General features: G+C 41.6%; 2 protein-coding genes across 3 annotated transcripts in view; one reads left to right on the top strand and one right to left on the bottom strand.

Moving 5' to 3' along the window:
* The window catches only part of cntn6 (contactin 6), a 71,709-nt gene that overhangs the window by 40,858 nt on the left and 13,272 nt on the right, over positions 1 to 17,579 (top strand). For both annotated transcript variants that reach the window (XM_073469010.1, XM_073469009.1), the window contains exons 15-19: positions 898 to 1,047; positions 1,674 to 1,744; positions 2,156 to 2,390; positions 2,477 to 2,592; positions 14,406 to 14,586. In XM_073469010.1, coding sequence (XP_073325111.1) covers positions 898 to 1,047; positions 1,674 to 1,744; positions 2,156 to 2,390; positions 2,477 to 2,592; positions 14,406 to 14,586 — 753 coding nt within the window. The remainder of the gene's footprint in view (positions 1 to 897; positions 1,048 to 1,673; positions 1,745 to 2,155; positions 2,391 to 2,476; positions 2,593 to 14,405; positions 14,587 to 17,579) is intronic.
* On the bottom strand, positions 6,913 to 11,775 carry LOC140998661 (uncharacterized). Its single transcript, XM_073469012.1, has 2 exons — positions 10,983 to 11,775; positions 6,913 to 8,060 (listed from the first exon to the last, which is right to left on the bottom strand). The coding sequence occupies exons 1-2, from the start codon at positions 11,722 to 11,724 to the stop codon at positions 7,912 to 7,914; spliced, it is 891 nt and encodes a 296-aa protein (XP_073325113.1). The 5' UTR covers positions 11,725 to 11,775; the 3' UTR covers positions 6,913 to 7,911.

Below are 17,579 nucleotides of genomic sequence, written 5' to 3' on the forward strand. Positions count from 1 at the left end.
TAGGTTGAAATCACAAAAATAACACATACCTGACAGTCAGGTGAAAGACTTTTTTAAATTTCAGAAAAAGTCAAGTATTTCAAATGAACTAATGCAATCCTTTACAACAGCCTGACAGTAAATTCTACCTTTGTGAAAACCTGTTGACACTTTGTCACAGAGGCTTTTCAACTTTCAGCAGAAAGTGTTGGTGGTGCTGTTGTGTTATTATGAAAGGTTTCTCTTGGTAGGAGGGAGTGCACAAAATATGAAAACACATAAATCTCTCTTCTTTGTTGATAAAAGGTGAAATGGCAAGAGAAGCTTGTATTACAGCTTATTAACACTGCAATCACATCTTTTCTTTTCTCAATATTTTTAACTAACTTGCTTATGTGAAGAAAAAAAAATCATCAGCTTTCTCTTCAAGTTTCTTATACACCATGCTACTTATGAGAATATTTGCTAGAAATTATAATTGAGTGCTGATTTAGTGAAATACCTGTTTTTCCTTGGAACTTATTCAATTCCATTCTTCTGTAACCTCAACCCTGCTACATTTACAGTAAGATTCATGTGATAGATGCTGATTTAAAAAATAACAAGTTGATTACAGGAAGACATTAGTTCAGTCGCATCAGCCTGACCTGAAGCGACCTCATCTGACAGCTTATTATTCCTATTTATTATGAATTGCATTTATGTGTAAAGTTTCATTGTGAGATGCCGGCATTGCTGGCGGACCACTCACACCCTGACTGTACTGTAATTGGAAAAGTATTCAAAGATTTGCAAACATCATGTACTTCATTGGTTTTGAAATGTTTTTGTATTTGTTGAAGACAAAATGTGAAATGTGCCTCAGTAAAGCATAACAAAACACAAAACACATCTCAATTCTAAATTCTTTAATCCTAGTTCCTGATTCTGTGCCTGGACAGATGATGCATGCAACAGTGAAAGATTTGAACCCCTGGGTGGATTATGAATTCAGGGTGTTGGCAATCAACAGTGTTGGTGTTGGAGAACCCAGCACGCCATCAAAACAGATTCGAACCAAAGCAGCAGGTATCCTCTCAATTTGTTGTTTCTCTTCATAACAAACTAATCAGTCCCACTTGGAAAATGTAATTTTACTGTTTCCCTCCCTGTGATGTGACTCATTTCAAATCTGTTGTTCACTTTTCATGCCGATACTCAGACTGATTACTCAGTCAAACGCAAAATAAGTGAAAATTGAAATACACTTTTGGACATTTGAGTATCAACACTAAGCTTGTGTGTGTCAGCACTCTGGAACTCGTGCCATGATTTATTAATACTCGCATCAACAGAAAATATGACCTATTCGCAAATGCCATGAGGCAAGGACATGAAAGTGTCTATTTGGAGCAGTTTAGCTGAGTAATTCCATCCCGCTGGTTGAATCACAGGGGAACAGGTTTCCCGTTGTGCCTCGCACATGGAGCTGACATACGGTGCTCGGCTAATAACGGCACCATACACGAGTGGTAATGCTACTGTCAACAAAAACCTGATTCCTCTGCTGTGTGATGAACCCATTTTGTAAATAAGAAGCTCTCCAGAGTGGCTGTGATCACCTCGTTCAAAGCTGTTAATAGAATCCTCTATACCTGCCTGAGACATCAGAGTCCAAACTAAGGGATGATTAAGTTTTCTTTGTGCCTGTTTAGTTCCCAAGGTTGCACCAGTAAATGTGAGCGGTGGTGGCGGAGCTCGAGGAGAACTTGTCATCACATGGGAGGTAAGAGGATAATGTGCATTTTTGAGTGGGCATTCATTGTGACGGAGCATTCTTTAAATCTTTTGATGAGAATGGACTCGTGGCAGAGTTACTGTGTCTGCGGTGGCCTGGCTTCAGTGGAATGGCTTTTAATTAAAGGCAGAGCTTTACTGATTTGCTGCTTGCTGACTCCCACTGTTGTGTAAATCAAAATGGAGATATGAAGCCAGTGCAAGTTTCACATGTGTAAATCCAGAATGAGATGACAACTTTACTTTTTTTGGATGTGGTTCACAGCGCATAAAGATGCTGTATTTGCTCAATAGTTTACAGGACATAAAACACTTTTTCTACTTTTGTGCAACTCCCTAATTAAATTTCTGCTCACAGTTGTTTGGGTCAAAGGCATAACTTTTATGTCCCCAATCTCAGCCGGTTCCAGAGGAACAGCAGAGCGGAGAGGACTTTGGCTATGTCGTGGCTTTCCGCCTACTTGGCAGCAGCACCTGGATCCAGACAGTGCTGGCATCACCTGATGCATCGAGGTATATTTACAGAAACGACAGCATCGCACCTCTGTCCCAGTTTGAAGTGAAAGTGGGAGTCTACAACGGCATGGGAGAGGGCAGATTCAGCCGCGTCGTCAGAGTGTTTTCTGCAGAGGAAGGTGAGAAAAGTTGATCATGTTAATTCATGACAAGGGACTTCATTCTTAATTGCCAACATGCATAATTCATCATCTATTGTACTTAGAGCCCTCTGAGGCGCCGTCAAGAGTATGGGCCCGAGCTGTGTCTGCCTCCGACATCGAGGTGTACTGGGAACCGATTCCCCCCGGCTCCAGCAGCGAGAAGATCATTGCATATGAGGTATGAAGAAGTAAAGTTGAAATAATAGTGCTACAAGGAATATTCATACAAGGAGTAGACATTAATCCCTGAATGACTGACAGTACAATAAGCTGGCGTTCATTTGAATATAATCGCCGATGGGGATGGGGACAACGTGGAAATATTCTGACATTAAAATACTGCATGTGTCGGAGCGGCAGATTTTTCACAGGCTAATCTGGGGGATGAAGAGGTCTGTTGGCAGCTGTCCCAGTCCCAGACTCAATACCAAGAGCTGCTATTCAAAAAGAAATAAATAAATAAGAGAAAGTGTGAACATCATACATCACTATCCTCTACAACAAACACCCTCCTGGGATTGGACTGTGGAAAACCTAGATAAAAATAACATTCTCGCCTAAAACCCCAGATATTTTACACCGGAGGGTATACCCAGGTGGCCTGACCTCAGCTGAGAAGCTTTGAGGTCATTGCCAGTGTTCGGTACACACCTTACTGTAAGACTGGGGTTTGAAGTGCCCTGATGATGTGTTTGGGAGCCAGACAGAGCAGTTGGCAGGAATATTCATGCTGAACAGAGGAAATATAATTTTACAGATTTTACTCCAATATAAAAATAAACATTTCAACAATTTTAATGTACTTTTACAACTTCTCAATGTCAGGGAATATTGAATTTGTCATCATTTATATATTTCCTATCTAGAAAGTATTAAATTGTGTCTCGACAGCATGTGGGCAGATAATTATCCATATTGTCACAATGACTAACTTTTCCAAAAGTCCACTGAGTTTTTACGACATATGTTCTAATTTATCTAATTTAAGTTCAAATTGGCTCTCAAATCATGTTTTAGTGGATGATTTGAATTGCAGAGACTGGGAGTAATGCCAACAAGTGTACTGCTACAGCACCCAGTCAGTCAGTTAGGTTTCAATCGGGTTTCTAATTTGAGTAATATTCAAACTACAAATTATGCAGTGATTATCGAATATTTAATTCTGGATGAACAGATGTTGAATCTGCTTTTAGAAAACAACTTTAGTCTCAGAATTTCACCACTGTGGAATGTTTCTACAAAAAGTTTGACATCAGAGTAACAATCTTGTAGATCTGCGTTTTGTGTGTTTTTGGCCCTCACTACCCTGGGGTCCAAACAGTGTCACTGATGTGATGTCAGTCAGTTGGCAGTTGGAACTTTGGCTGCACCGCCCAAACAATTTGAGGTCACCAGTGCCAGCCTGTCCTCACTTCCAACACATCGGACACAGCAGCCTCATCAGTGGCTCACATTGGTCATATTTTTATGCAGGACTGATAAAATGTTTTATTCACATTACATTTAGTCATGTTCACTGACTTCTTTCCTCGATCTCTGATGTACCATCTGACATTTCAATGGAAGATGAAGCTTTCGACGACCAACTGAAACGCACTGCTACCTTGAATAAAATTAGGATTTCTCTGGGTTTGAACATGTTACAATCAAAGTAAACAACTCAACAAAATATAACAAAGATCTAGTTGTTTTTAGACATTTTAAAGGTGCAATATTCAAGATAGTTGGTCAATAGCGTCTGTATTTGACAACCAGAGATTGAGACTCAACAATCAACTATCTTTCTCCAAAATCGCTTTTTGTACGTTTAATGCAGAAATGTTATATGTTATATATGTAAAGTGCACTGCTTCACACACAGGTAAGTTGAAGAACGTGTATGTTGCCTACCTTCTCTGCCTGACCAACTCCTGCTGTGTGATGGAAAACATCACCAAGAGTGCGCTACTTTGGATTTTTCCTGGGAATATAGCCACAGACATCCAGTTCATTATTATGCAAATGCAAGGGCTATGTCAGGAGAGCAAAATGAACATCCGCCAAAGGTAGAAGCTAAGAGGAACACTACAGGTCTAACACTAAAGGAACAATAAGAACAAAGAAAACTCAGGAGGGAGGTATCATACAAAAGAGAGTCCAAGACCATATGAAATGACCTAAAGCACATGTCCAAAGCTTTTAGAATGAATAACATTGAAAACTGTAACCTCACCATTACAAATTGATACTCATCCTGAGTGAGTTGCTTTCCAATTCCATGAAAACCTTTTGGAGTACTAAGGTTAGTCGGTTTCAGAAGGGGACTTATGGCTAAAGCAAAATGGCAGCCACAAATGCAGCTTTTTGCAATCTTGCAACACCATCTTGCCCTTGAGGAGACTCTGAATGTCTGCTATGCTGGCACCATAATCTTCGATAACAAATATTCCCATTGGTCTCCCCAGTGGATCCATGGATGAGAGCTTCATGATCTGTTACCTTAGAATGCATATTCACAAGATCAAATGAGATCAGATGAATTAAGATACACATATGCATGATGAATATTATACCAAAAATCTGTATTCAACAATAAAGTAAGATTTAATCATTACATGTGCACTTGTAAACCCTGTGGACAGGGTCTGAAGTAAAATCCCTCCCAAAACAAAACATGACACACTTAAGCAGGATGAATAAGTTGTTGGTGTGTGAAATCATTCCTGCTGTCCTTACAATCTGCAAAGTCACCCCCTCATAACATGACTACACTGTAAATCATGAGGACTAAATCCACATGACCTTGTTCTACAGTACAGATGGGGCTAATATGAGGCCTCAACAGCGTGAGTGTGAGTGAGATACTGTTTTTTGGTGAACAGCGTCTCCTTGCTGATCATTGCTGAATGGATACATCCTGCTGGTCACACGTTGTCGGGACAAAACAAAAAAACTTCTTCATTCTTGTTAACCTGAAAATAGTTATGATCACAGACAAAACAAGCAGCAATTTAGTGAGGGAAAAACACCAATCAAACTACTAAATAATAATAATTTCTTCTAACTTAATAATTTCCCAACAAATGACCTCTTATCATTTTTAATTTAATACTTCTGCTGCTGCAGCATCCTATTTTAGCTCCTATATATTCAACTCCAGCCTATTTAAAGTATCCACACAATAATAAAATGAATGTTACTTTAACAGAATTTTATTTTTTCCAACTTCATGAAGCTTTTGATGAATTTTAAATCAGAATATTTCCCAGCTGTGTGAATCTGAGACCGCCCATTCAAGTGTTGATTCAGCCATTAAAAAGGTGATACAGTTATTGATATTAGAATATCCCTCACCACTACCACAGAGCCTCTAGAGCACCACTCAGTTAATCAATGCTTATGGCTGAATGAACACCAAGTATCTACAAATATTACTTTTAATTCTACTTTTGAATTAATTTTGTTTTCCCAACTGCTTGGTGAAGCTTCTGAGAAATCAGGAGATTTCTCACCAAAACATAGCCGGTCTATGATTACCCAACCGTCTTAAAATGCGGTTAAAAATCGAATAAAATCAATTAATATGAATAATACTACCATAAAGGCATTGCAGCATCACTCAAAGCACAGCAGAAGTCAATGGGTAGCCTTGGGTAGAGCAACACCAGAAATCCATTAGAAGAAATCTAATGTATCATTGGAAAACGTATAATTTCAACTGCTGCTCCCCTCTGCTGCCACCTGAAGTGAAACACTCATTTGTCCTTCATATCTCCAATTAGTTGTGACTGACTGAGCTGTTTTTCTCTTCATGTAAAAACATGTCACACAGGAGAAACAAAGCTAACCAATGTCCCTCTAGACAGAAAAATATACCGTAACTCTGCTCCATAAACTCCAGCAGCACATCTTTGGCACATATATCGTGAAACATTGCTTTGGGATCACTCATAACATCTCGGAATAAGTTTATGTAAGCCTGATAGAGAGTATTCCTGTGTTTAATGTCTCCGTCTGGACACTTGACATTGACAAACAAGACAAGCGTGCCAGTATTGTCAAAACAGCTGGAAAGATAGTGAGCTGCCAGACAAAGTCATTTGATGACCTTTCTGGTAAAGCTAGGAAAGCTTCGTCCATCATTAGTGACACTCCTGCCATACTGAGTGTGACTTGCTACAGAGTACCCCAGAATAAAGATCTCCAAAGGATCTTTTGTTCCGAGTGTAATTAACTCTGCGCTCCTCTGTGTAGAATGGAAGCAGTGCATTGTGTGTATGTTGTATTAATTGTTGTCCAATTTTTGTGATGGGGTGAAATATGCTGTAAGCCTGCTGTAATGTGATGGTGGAATGTATCTTGTGAGACCAGCCTTGGCATTTGATGTTCCTGCCTTGACTGTATAATAAAGTTGCAATTATGAACATCAGTATTAACAGATTAGCTTTTAAGTGCTATATGAGGGCTAATGTTAGCATGACTAGTGGCTGCTATCAAGCAATTGCATTTCAGTCAGGACCACTTTTGTCAAAATAATCTTTATTTACTTGCACAGTTTTATTTGGCGGTATGATACTGTTCTGGGGCCCCCTGCTCTTCCACGCGCTTGCGTGGAAAGCCTGAGGCAGGAAGAGCACCTTCCTGCCCTTCACGAGCCATCATGAACGGCATAAGCAGGGAGCGCAGCAGCAAAAGAAAACCCAGACAGAGCAGAGCAACCAACATGAATACAGGAGGAGCTGGGGTGGAGGTGGGTTGCGAAAGTGCCAGCAGCAGAGGAAGCAGGAAGGAGGGTCGGGCGAGAGCAGATTAAATACCCCGCTCTTAATGCAATTTCCCAATAGGGAGCGGGCACGCAGAGTCAGCTGAGCCATCAGCTGATCTGCGCCGGTGATGACAGCTATGCAGTTAGAGCTTGACGTCGTGGCCTGCCAGAACTAACGCTACGCTCAATTTCAGTCAGGACCACTTTTGTCAAAATAATCTTTATTTACTTGCACAGTTTTATTTGGCGGTATGATACTGTTCTGGGGCCCCCTGCTCTTCCACGCGCTTGCGTGGAAAGCCTGAGGCAGGAAGAGCACCTTCCTGCCCTTCACGAGCCATCATGAACGGCATAAGCAGGGAGCGCAGCAGCAAAAGAAAACCCCCAAAACGACCATACCGGCAAATCCTGGAACCTCTGCTACAAGAGATGCCAGGAAGCTATCTAGGATGAAATAATTTGTATACAATTTAATAGGGAATAAGCCACGCGCTGCCTCTTAATAATAACGATGATAATACAATAATATAGTAATACAAATAATAATAATATAATAATATAGACGTAGCCAATCATGCCTATGAATGAATATTTATTATATCAAGAATTACAGTGAGAGGCTCATGGCTTTTTGAGCATCTAGGATGGCTTTATTGCCAGGACGCACGTAACGATTAAAGGCAGAAGAAGACCACCTGCCCATCGCTTTCAGGGTGGCCACAGGAGCGACCATTGCTGCTGTCGTAGCTGCTCCTATGCGGAACGAATGAGGAGTGTAGCGTTCCGGAGGGAGACCGCAGAGTTGGCAAAGGAGGCGGAGGCGAGAGGCGAACCAGGCTCGTGACAGGGGCTCCCCTCTCTCTGTGACGAACAGCGGCTCCTGAGGGCTGGCTTGGGCACGGCTTTTCAGATAGCGGACCATGGAAGACAATGGACAGAAATCAGAGTTAGTTTGAGAAATGATGACAGATGTTCCCCTTCTATCTCTGTCAGTTTTAGAATGTTTTAAGAGGATACAAAAGTAGTGACTGTGAACTGATACATCGCCTATGGTGAGGTCTTGTGAAGGATCAAAAGATCGTGAGCGTGTAGTGAATTCTCCGCACCTTAAGAACCCGTAAAAAGCTATGAGGAAACAGTTTCTAACAGTGAGTCTGTATATGGACCAAAGCACCCGTTCCTTAAGTGAGTGATTAACTTGTGCAGAAGTGGAGGAGTAAAAGGGAGACGGATGTCATTGCCTTGAGGTTTCTCTCTTTTAAAGCCGTTTAGCAGAAGCTTAATGGATGGATTTTCTAGTAAGCTGTTGGAGGACGGGTCCAGGCAACGCAGGTGAAACTGGACACCTGCGAGGAGGCCTTTGATGGAGGACGGCTGCATTTTTCGGGACTCAAAGCAGTGAACCAGAAAAGCACATACAATGGGAATACTTATAGGAAGAATAGCAACTGAGAAAGAGAAACAAAATGCTGTGAAATAGGACCATGCAGAGTCATACAATTTTAATGTAGACTTCGCTAAACCAGAACGCATATAGCCAGCAGCTGACAGCATGTATTTTTGCAAGGTGCTGTCTAATCTAGCACCGCATGGTGAAAGGGGGGGCAAGGCAGGCTGGAGGGCGCAGCTTCCGGACACAGTCTGTGGAATTTCTGAAATTCAAATCGAGACAGAGCATCAGCAATATTATTATCCAATCCTGGAATGTGCGCTGCGCGGATGATGAAGTTCCCCAGCACGGATTCCCAAGTAAGGCGTCTTACAAATCTGTTAATAAATGGAATAGATGAACGCCCTTTGTTGATAATGTGGACAGCTGCTTCATTGTCACAAAAGAAAATAATTTTCCTCCTGGACCAGGATTTCCCCCAGAGAAGACAAGCTATAACGATTGGGTATATTTCCATAAGCGCAGAGGAAGAAGCACTAGCTGGCAGAGATGACAATTCTTTTGGCCATACATCAGCAAACCACTGATTATCAAAGAACCCCCCAAAACCCACGGAAGGAGCTGCATCTGTGAATAATCTAATGGCCAAAGATGATTCAGTATTGTCGTTATAGAAAAATGAAATGCCATTCCATTTCTCGAGCAGCAAAGACCAAAACCGGAGCTCTGATCTGCACCCTTCATCCAGAGTTACTGTGTCATGAAGCTTTTCAACTGACTTTGAGAGGTCGAGAAGCCTGGATATGAATGAGCGGCCCTGAGGAATCACGCGCATGGCGAAATTGAGATGACCTAGGAGGGAGAGCAGATCTCTTTTTGAAATGGACTTTGAAACCTGTTCCTTCATAATTTCTCTGATGCGGTTTAATTTCTCGAGAGGCAGGGAAGCTTGCATGAGGACACTGTCTAGTTTGATACCTAGAAATTCGATGGCTTGAAGTGGACCTGAAGTTTTCTCCTCAGATAAGGGGACTCCCAGGTTTTTGAAAGTATCTTTAAGAGTGATAATTGCGTGGTCTGGCTTGGCATGAGGATAATCTACGAGCAAGAAATCGTCTAACAGGTGAAGCACGAAAGGCAGCTTGCAATTGTTTAAGAGAATCCAGCAGAGAGCTTCAGACAATGTGTCAAAGATTTTTGGACTGCTGCGACACCCAAAGTGAGCCTAACTGCAAAATACAATTTCTCTCTCCATTTCACGCCGAACAGATGCCATTGGGAAGGGTGCAAAGGCATGACTTTAAACGCATCTGTGATGTCGGCCTTTGATAACCATGCTCTTCTACCTGCTTGTTTGATGAGCTTAATGGCATCGTCAATTGAGGCATAATACAGAGAGAACGGCGGGAGTGGAATGAGACTGTTAATACTTTGGACTTCATCATGATGAGGAGCTGATGAATCTATAATGAGACGCTTTTTACCAGAATATTTCCGGGTAGCCACACCTATGGGGTTTATGCGAGATACGGGGAAAGGGGATTTATCCAGAGGACCGATCATAAAACCCTTCCTGACTTCTTTTTCCAGCAGAGTGTCGACAACTTCAGGCTCTTTTAAAGCAGACTGCAGATTGCTACAAGAAAAAGACAATTTAGGCAACCACAATAACCCAGCCATGAATCCTTGAACCAGTCCGGTAAGCAAATAATTGACAAAGCAGCGGTTCGGATGCTTCTTTAGAGCCTTGCCCAGCTCAGCCACGTTGACTGGGGTTGAAGGTTTTATTTTTTCTTTTCCTTTCTCACAAGGCGGGTTCGTCGGGGGCACACAGACTTTGGATGACTGTCCCCACAATAGCTGCAAGCATGAATATATTTACAATTTACAAACCTGCACACATTCTCATTGAAATTATGGCACATGGGAGTCCAAAAAGGTGTCACCTTAGTCTCATCGGATTGCGGGACTGCCGGTGGATGAACTATAGCCACGGATTTGGGACACATATTGGGAGAGTGCGAGAAAGAGCCACAAATGGAGCAGGAGAGAGCTTGGCGACCAGTGCAGTGCCTGCTGATTAGAGCCAGGTCGACTACGGACCAGTCCAGTCTTTGGTTAAACCTCTGAATGAACATGGCGGCCTTGGCAGAGAATGATTTATGATATTCATAGAACAAAGTTCCACCGTATGTTAAGGCAAGATCTGCAATGATGGCCAGATAGGTGTCCAATTCTGCTCGACGGGATGGATAGACCTCACAGATTACATCTCTGAACACACCAAAAGCAACAGTAAATTCTGCTAGAGTCAAGGTCTTTGAAAGTCTAGGGTCACTATCCTTTAGCATCACAGACACATCACCACAATCTACCACACGCTTGTCACTAAAATCTGAGCACAGCAGGATTTTCACTAAATTGACATCATTACCTGCAAGGATCTGGTTTCTCAGATTGAAGGAGATGGCAGCAGCAGGAGGGTAGAATGGCACACCGGTGGAGATTGGGACTGCACTACCCAGAATCCTGCGCGGGATAGAGATGCCGTCGAGGGGCGCCGGAGTGACGTCACTGAACTGCGTCGCGGAAGAGGCAGCAGCAGCAGCAGGTTCCCGGGATGTAAACACGGCGGCCTGGAACGCAGAGCTGGTGGATGGAACGGCGGCGGCTTCTAAGGTCTGGATCCTTGAATTCATGCTGGAAAGGGAAGACTGAATAGAAGACAGCGCTGCCAGGATGGCGTCGTTTGCCGGAGCTGAGGAGGCGACTGCTGTGGCCGGGGCTCTGGCTCTTTTGGCCGGCGGGGCAGCGGCTGGAGTCGGAGCGACTCCTGAGTTCTGGGACCAGTGTTTGCGCTTTGGCTGCGCTTTCCGAGGAGCGGAGACAGGAGGAGCGGAGACAGTAGGAGCGAAGACTGGACGCTGAACTACAGGTGGAAACCCAGCGCAGTTCAGGAACAGCGCAAACAGTTCCCGGTGAGACGCTCCGACCGGAGCAGAAACATCATTGCAAAACAGGAACTCCAACAGTTTAGGAATCGGCCAGTCATCGATTGATGGTGCGATTTGGCCGGTACCCTTTCCTGCTATGCGAGAGCTTCGACGGAGAGAAGAAGGAGCCCTCTCCTCGTCGATGGCTTCCTCTGATTCAGAGACTCGGTGAGGCTCCACCATGATGCCGTCGGATTGCCACGGGTCTTCATCATCGTGGACGAGGGGCGACGACATCGGGAGCAACAAGGTAAATACGAAAGTGAGCAAAATGTTCTTCATGCGGGAGCTTGCGAAAGTGCCAGCAGCAGAGGAAGCAGGAAGGAGGGTCGGGCGAGAGCAGATTAAATACCCCGCTCTTAATGCAATTTCCCAATAGGGAGCGGGCACGCAGAGTCAGCTGAGCCATCAGCTGATCTGCGCCGGTGATGACAGCTATGCAGTTAGAGCTTGACGTCGTGGCCTGCCAGAACTAACGCTACGCTCAATTAATGTTAACTAGCTAGAGTTGCTTTCTGGCAGGTCACTTAGATAACAGCTTTGTAAAAATATACATCTGATATGAGGGAGAAAATGGTGGATTGTGTTCGGTCCTTGGCTGCAGCTTTCAATTTTCAGAAATTTTTTTAGAAATCATAACTTCTTTCATTCTGCCAAATCAGTCCTTGCATTCAACTGTATTGCATTATTCTAATTTAATGCATACAATTATTTACAAATGCTTGTTGGAGTTACTGATCCTGAGGCATGCTGTTTACTTTGACAGTTACTGCGATACGCTCTTCAGATTTTCAGATCTTCTTCTCACAGCTTCCACAGATAGCAGTGAAACTTGAGCACTGTCACACTTGATGTATCTTCAAATCTAACCAAACAACCACTTGTTGATTGGCTATCCCAGAACAGTTTTTACAATCTGCACATTGGTAGCATAATATTACCGCCTCATTATCCCACTGGGGTACAACCACTTAACTGCCCACTCATTTTAATTATAGTGGAGTGGACCAAATTTTCTAGCCATTACCAAAGTAAATAATGGCTTCAGTGAGGCATAATCTCACTGGAAAAAAACAAAAAAAAACATTGTCCCGTGGTGGTACAACAAAAGCAGCTTTGTGGTCTCCTCGAATATCAACAAGTCATGCTTAGCTCCTAGCCAAAAATGCAAGCGTAAAAAGCCCTGAAATTATTCAAATCTAAATGCTTGCTTGTGTTTCCACTAATATGTCACCCATCAGAGATATTCCAACAGTCACACATAACCAACATGATCCACATTAATTCAATGTCATTCAGGCTGTTGGTGGAGTCCAATATCTGAGTTGTAGAGTATCCTTTGACTAATAAGAAAATGTAAAAAATATACGAGAAATGTGTTTATGAGATAAGTAGTAGTAGTAAAGTGTTGAACTTCAAAAGATTCAGTGAGACCAGGTATGTATAATACGTACAATATACTTTCATCAGAAATCAAATTCTAGAAGTGATCATGGAATTGATACAGAAAACATGTCAGAGCTTTAAAACTCAACAGTTTGAGAACATGTAAACACGTATACTACAAAGAAATCCTGTTGGTTTTAACAAATAAGTATTCAGTTTATTGAACAGGAATCAATTATTTTTTAAAGGGACAACTGATGTACTTTTTTCATGTTAATCCAACAGATATTTTTTTGCTTCTGCAAAGTTTGACAAGCTCTCCATCATAAGTACAGTTGCTAAGCTATGATTAGACAATCACTGATTGGGTAGGGCGGGGATACAGTTTTAATACTGTACTGTTTGGTACTATAAAACTATTCTTTTCTTCTTGTCCACAAGATTCAATACAGAAAATGAAGCTTACCATATAAAAATAACATCAAATATCTGTGCCTCCCACACACAAACATTGGTATTGTTAAAACACTGATGGTATGAAGCACTTTCCTGCCACTGTCTCCGTAAGACTTTAAGTTGCACCAAGACAGCTTTAAATCTCCCTGCATCCCTCTCTTTCATCCCTCTTTGAGTGTGAGTTTAGATTATGTTGATATTAAAACTGTAAACTTCTTCTCCTCAGGTATTTGAGGTATTTTCCCAAGTGCTGGTAAAACTGCTATAATTAAACTGCTGGTGGGAAAAAGAAATAACACCCTAGATGCATCTGTTATCAGCAACTCCAGGCCCTGTCGCTAATCTGCCTTTCCCAACCAAGATCCCTGAAAAACCCATGTGCAGCCAATTGAATAAGTACCTACTCTCAAACCATCTGTTTGACATTTTCATGTCTGGTTTGCCTGTCTTGTGTTCGGGTCATAAACGATCTCCCTATGAATACAGATTCTGACAAGGTCCTTATCCATGTACTCCTCACTCCCAGCTGCTCTTGGTATTGCTGATTGTCAGATACAGTATCACTTAGTAGTTTAAAAAATGTGGGTTGGACTGCCTGAGGGCCTACAGTAGCTGATAACATGGAACTTTTTTTTCCCTTCGCCTTTTAAGTAGGGTCCTATAGAATCACTGCTTCAGCATATTAATGACTTAAACCTAGATGAACTCAGAACTTCATGAAGTGAAAGCAGAAGCTCCATAATGAGTCTCCATGAGTGTGCCCTCCGTGCACTTCTGTATACTGTATGTCAGCTGGCTCAGTTTCTAACTATATGCAACACTTTTATTTTTGACCTGCATAGATACATTCTAGAATAATTGTTGTACACAGGTTTTAATAGTCTCTGGAGGAAATTGGCCAAATAAATTAGATTTGACTTGACTTAGTTGCCTCCACGTTACAGATCTGAAAACAGATGGAAAAAGACACAGGAAGGCACTGTGGCTGCAGGTCTGTGTTAACCTGTGTGTCTTTTGTCCAGGTTCTCTTTTGGGAGAAGGGATCTCAACAGAGCGAAGCAGAGAGAGTGAGGATTATCAACACCACAGCTCTGCTCACTGGCTTGAAGGGCAGCACTGTCTACCTGATCTCAGTCAGAGCCCAAAACAGCGCTGGACTCGGACCCTGCAGCCCCGCTTTTAACATCACCACCAAGAAACCACGTGAGACCGCACACACAGGACCCAAACATGTGCTTTGTTATATAACATGCTTATCCTTTTACTTACGTTGTCTTTATTCCTTTACCCAGTAGGTGTCTGTAGGTTGAAGCTTTAGGAAACAATCCCTTCACTGCCAATATAGAGAGGAAGAACTCTACCAATTTGTTACGTTTGTCATGTTTATGTTTCTATTATCATTTTTCTTGTTAATTAAAATGACAAATACAATTTAACCAACTTCCAGCTGGGATACAATAAATCTTTTATTTTCCAAAGGAGAGGTCGGATAATTCCATGTAACTGCTGTCACCATTTACATACCATTTCTCTCTCTCCTACATAAATACATGCAGAATGTCTTTACTATTTTTCACATCATCCTCTTTCTGACAGAAGGTGGCTACTTCACTGACGCTGTAGCGTCCTCTTGGCTATCATTAGCTGGCTTTGAGCAGCTTTCTGAGCTGACTGAAAGAAGTTGGTCATTACTGTGTTATTTGGATGTAATACCCTGGCCAGCTGTCATGATTTGGGTTTTGGGTTCGCTGTTTCTTGTTTTATCGTGTAGATTATATTCTTGCGTGTCATGTTTTACTTTCCGCTTCCTATCTTTGTGTTTTTCCCACTCTTTTTCTGTGTGTATGCCTTTTCCATTCTCTGGGCTTTCCCCTCCCTTTTTGCTGGTTCATCTGTTTTTCCTGCATCTGCTGTGTCTGTTCCTTCGTACCTCTGTCCTTATGTGTTCTCTATGTTCCTGCCTTGTTCTCCATGGCCTCTGGTTTGTCCTCAGTTTTATATTTTTCTATAGTTATTTCCTTCGACTTTCCTTTGCCTGCCTTTTGTTTTTTGCATTCTGGACTTTGGATATCAGTTTATCATTAAAGCGCACTTTTACTTTTACCTCCCTGCCTCTTGCATTTGGGTCCCTATTTTAGGGACTTTTAACGCCAGTTCCCTCTTTTTCGACTGCTTTTTTTTCTTTCATCACAATTGAGGTTGTGACATCACAAGGAAATTCACTACAAGTTTAGATTGGTAAATTTTTCAGGTCATGTAGCTGGTTACAGCAGGGCAATTTTTATAATCATTTACAGATTGTTTTTTTTTACAGTATAATGAAGCAAGCTAAATTTTATTTAAAAAATAATAATACAAAATAATTCAATAAGCAATGGTGAGTATTTTGGTGAATTCTCTTTTTTTTATAATTACTTATGTATGAATATTGTTGGGCTCTATCGGCTCCCCTTACGGTTTGACCCCATCAAGCTTTCACTTTTTTCTCCCCTAATATTATCTGACAAAGTATTTACAGTTTGCTGCTTCAGCGATCTTAACAGTCAATCTCCAACTGAAATTTGCAATTGTAAATTTTATTATTTACAATTCAACTAACATTTTGATTACTTTCATCCCTTACTCTTTAAATGACAGTTTAACTACGATGACATCTTTTACATTTCAACTAACAGTTGAAACTAACTGCTGTCAGTGTTTACATACACACAGACAATTCAACCACCTGTGTGATTAAACAGAAGTTTCACATGTTTTCACCTCAGCTTCTTTCAATGCTAACATTTCAACTGACACTGTAGACTGTGTCAGAACATCAGCGTCAAATGACCTTTTTAAAAAAAAAAATCAAAAGTGCTTTATCCATCAAACTGTGTTATTACTTAAAGGGACCCTATGGAACCTCTGTGTTGTGCTGGAGGATGGATGTTGGTTTATGTAAGCAGCCCTTATTTCTTAAACTGACGTTAGCTACAGTTGCTCTCTGTTAGCAGAGACGAAGCACTCGAGAATGTGCAACGTCCCATCCTTTGGACTGTCGGGGAAAATCTGACCCGAGTCCTTCACAAAGATATCCACAGCCCAGCAGAAGTAAACAAATTAAACAAATGATCCAGAGGCTTGTAAAGGCAACTGAGAGAGATGGCTAAGGTCTCATTTTTCACATCACGTTACAATCTGCTCATGTATGGCCCCAAAAAAAAGTGATTAATACATGTAAATTAATATAAATTGTTACATAGAGCCCCTTTGAAAACAGTAAATACATGCTACAACATGTGTCAATCCTCAAAATTCTGTACTGGTTTCTCAAAAGAGAATGACTGTAAACATAAACTCCTTAGTCAAGATGGCGCATCGAATCATAAGTTTAAACCTTTATTATTATTTTTTGAGGATGTTTTTGGTGCAACACTGTAGTCTGATTAAATCAGTTCCAACTGTTTTCCGGCGTTATGTTTACACATGTCTACATCACAGCTGCTTTTCCAACCCTTTTAGCATAGTTTTAAGCAACCTCGAGGTTACATGTGGCTTTCTACTGTTTTCACAGTCAAAAGTTGTGTTAACGCAGTGAATGAGTGATGAGAAAACATATCTGTTAATTAGGAACCAGACTGAAACAACAGTCAACAGGCAACCTTAATCTTACCGTATATCTGCTCTTAGTGTCGACTCTTGCGTTAACTGCTTTGCATAACTTGCTCCTAATGTGAGAGTTGTGTGAAAACTAAAGAAAACTCTGTGTGGAGAACCAGAAAACATTAAACGCCAGGTTCACATTTTTTCAAGTCTGTCTAAAAAGAGATACTATAACTCTGGATTTGTCTTTTTCACACAGCTGAAGCTTCATAGCAGCTAAACTTTGGAATACATTTTTACTCATGTGCTTCTTACCTCCATGAAAGAATGAGAAAGGGATATCTTAATGTCCAGTATGAACAGCTGGAGTCAGTACAGCAGGAAACACCTGTTTCAATATTCATATGGGCTTCTGACTATTGCTTTAAGACAGCCTTGAGAAATTGTGAAACTCTCTTTTAAAGGCCTAGTGTGTAGGGTTTAATGGCATCTAGCATTGAGGTTGTGGATTGCAACAAATCAAACACCCCACGCCTCACCATCCCCTACAGTGGCCCCTGAAAACATGAAAGACCCAGAATCAGACTCTGCAGGAAAGGACCTGCTTCCTCTGT

This window comes from Pagrus major, chromosome 6 (assembly GCF_040436345.1).
Source record: "Pagrus major chromosome 6, Pma_NU_1.0".
Classification (NCBI taxonomy): Eukaryota; Metazoa; Chordata; class Actinopteri; order Spariformes; family Sparidae; genus Pagrus; species Pagrus major.

What these genes read in the sequence shown, in the direction of transcription:
- LOC140998661 (XM_073469012.1), bottom strand. Translation starts at nt 11,724, where the DNA reads ATGGTGGAGCCTCACCGAGTCTCTGAATCAGAGGAAGCCATCGACGAG. An exon ending in GAGAAACCAGATCCTTGCAG is followed by an intron (nt 8,061 to 10,982) that starts GTAATGATGTCA and finishes CTATCTGAAAAG; the next exon opens with CCGTGCCCAAGCCAGCCCTC.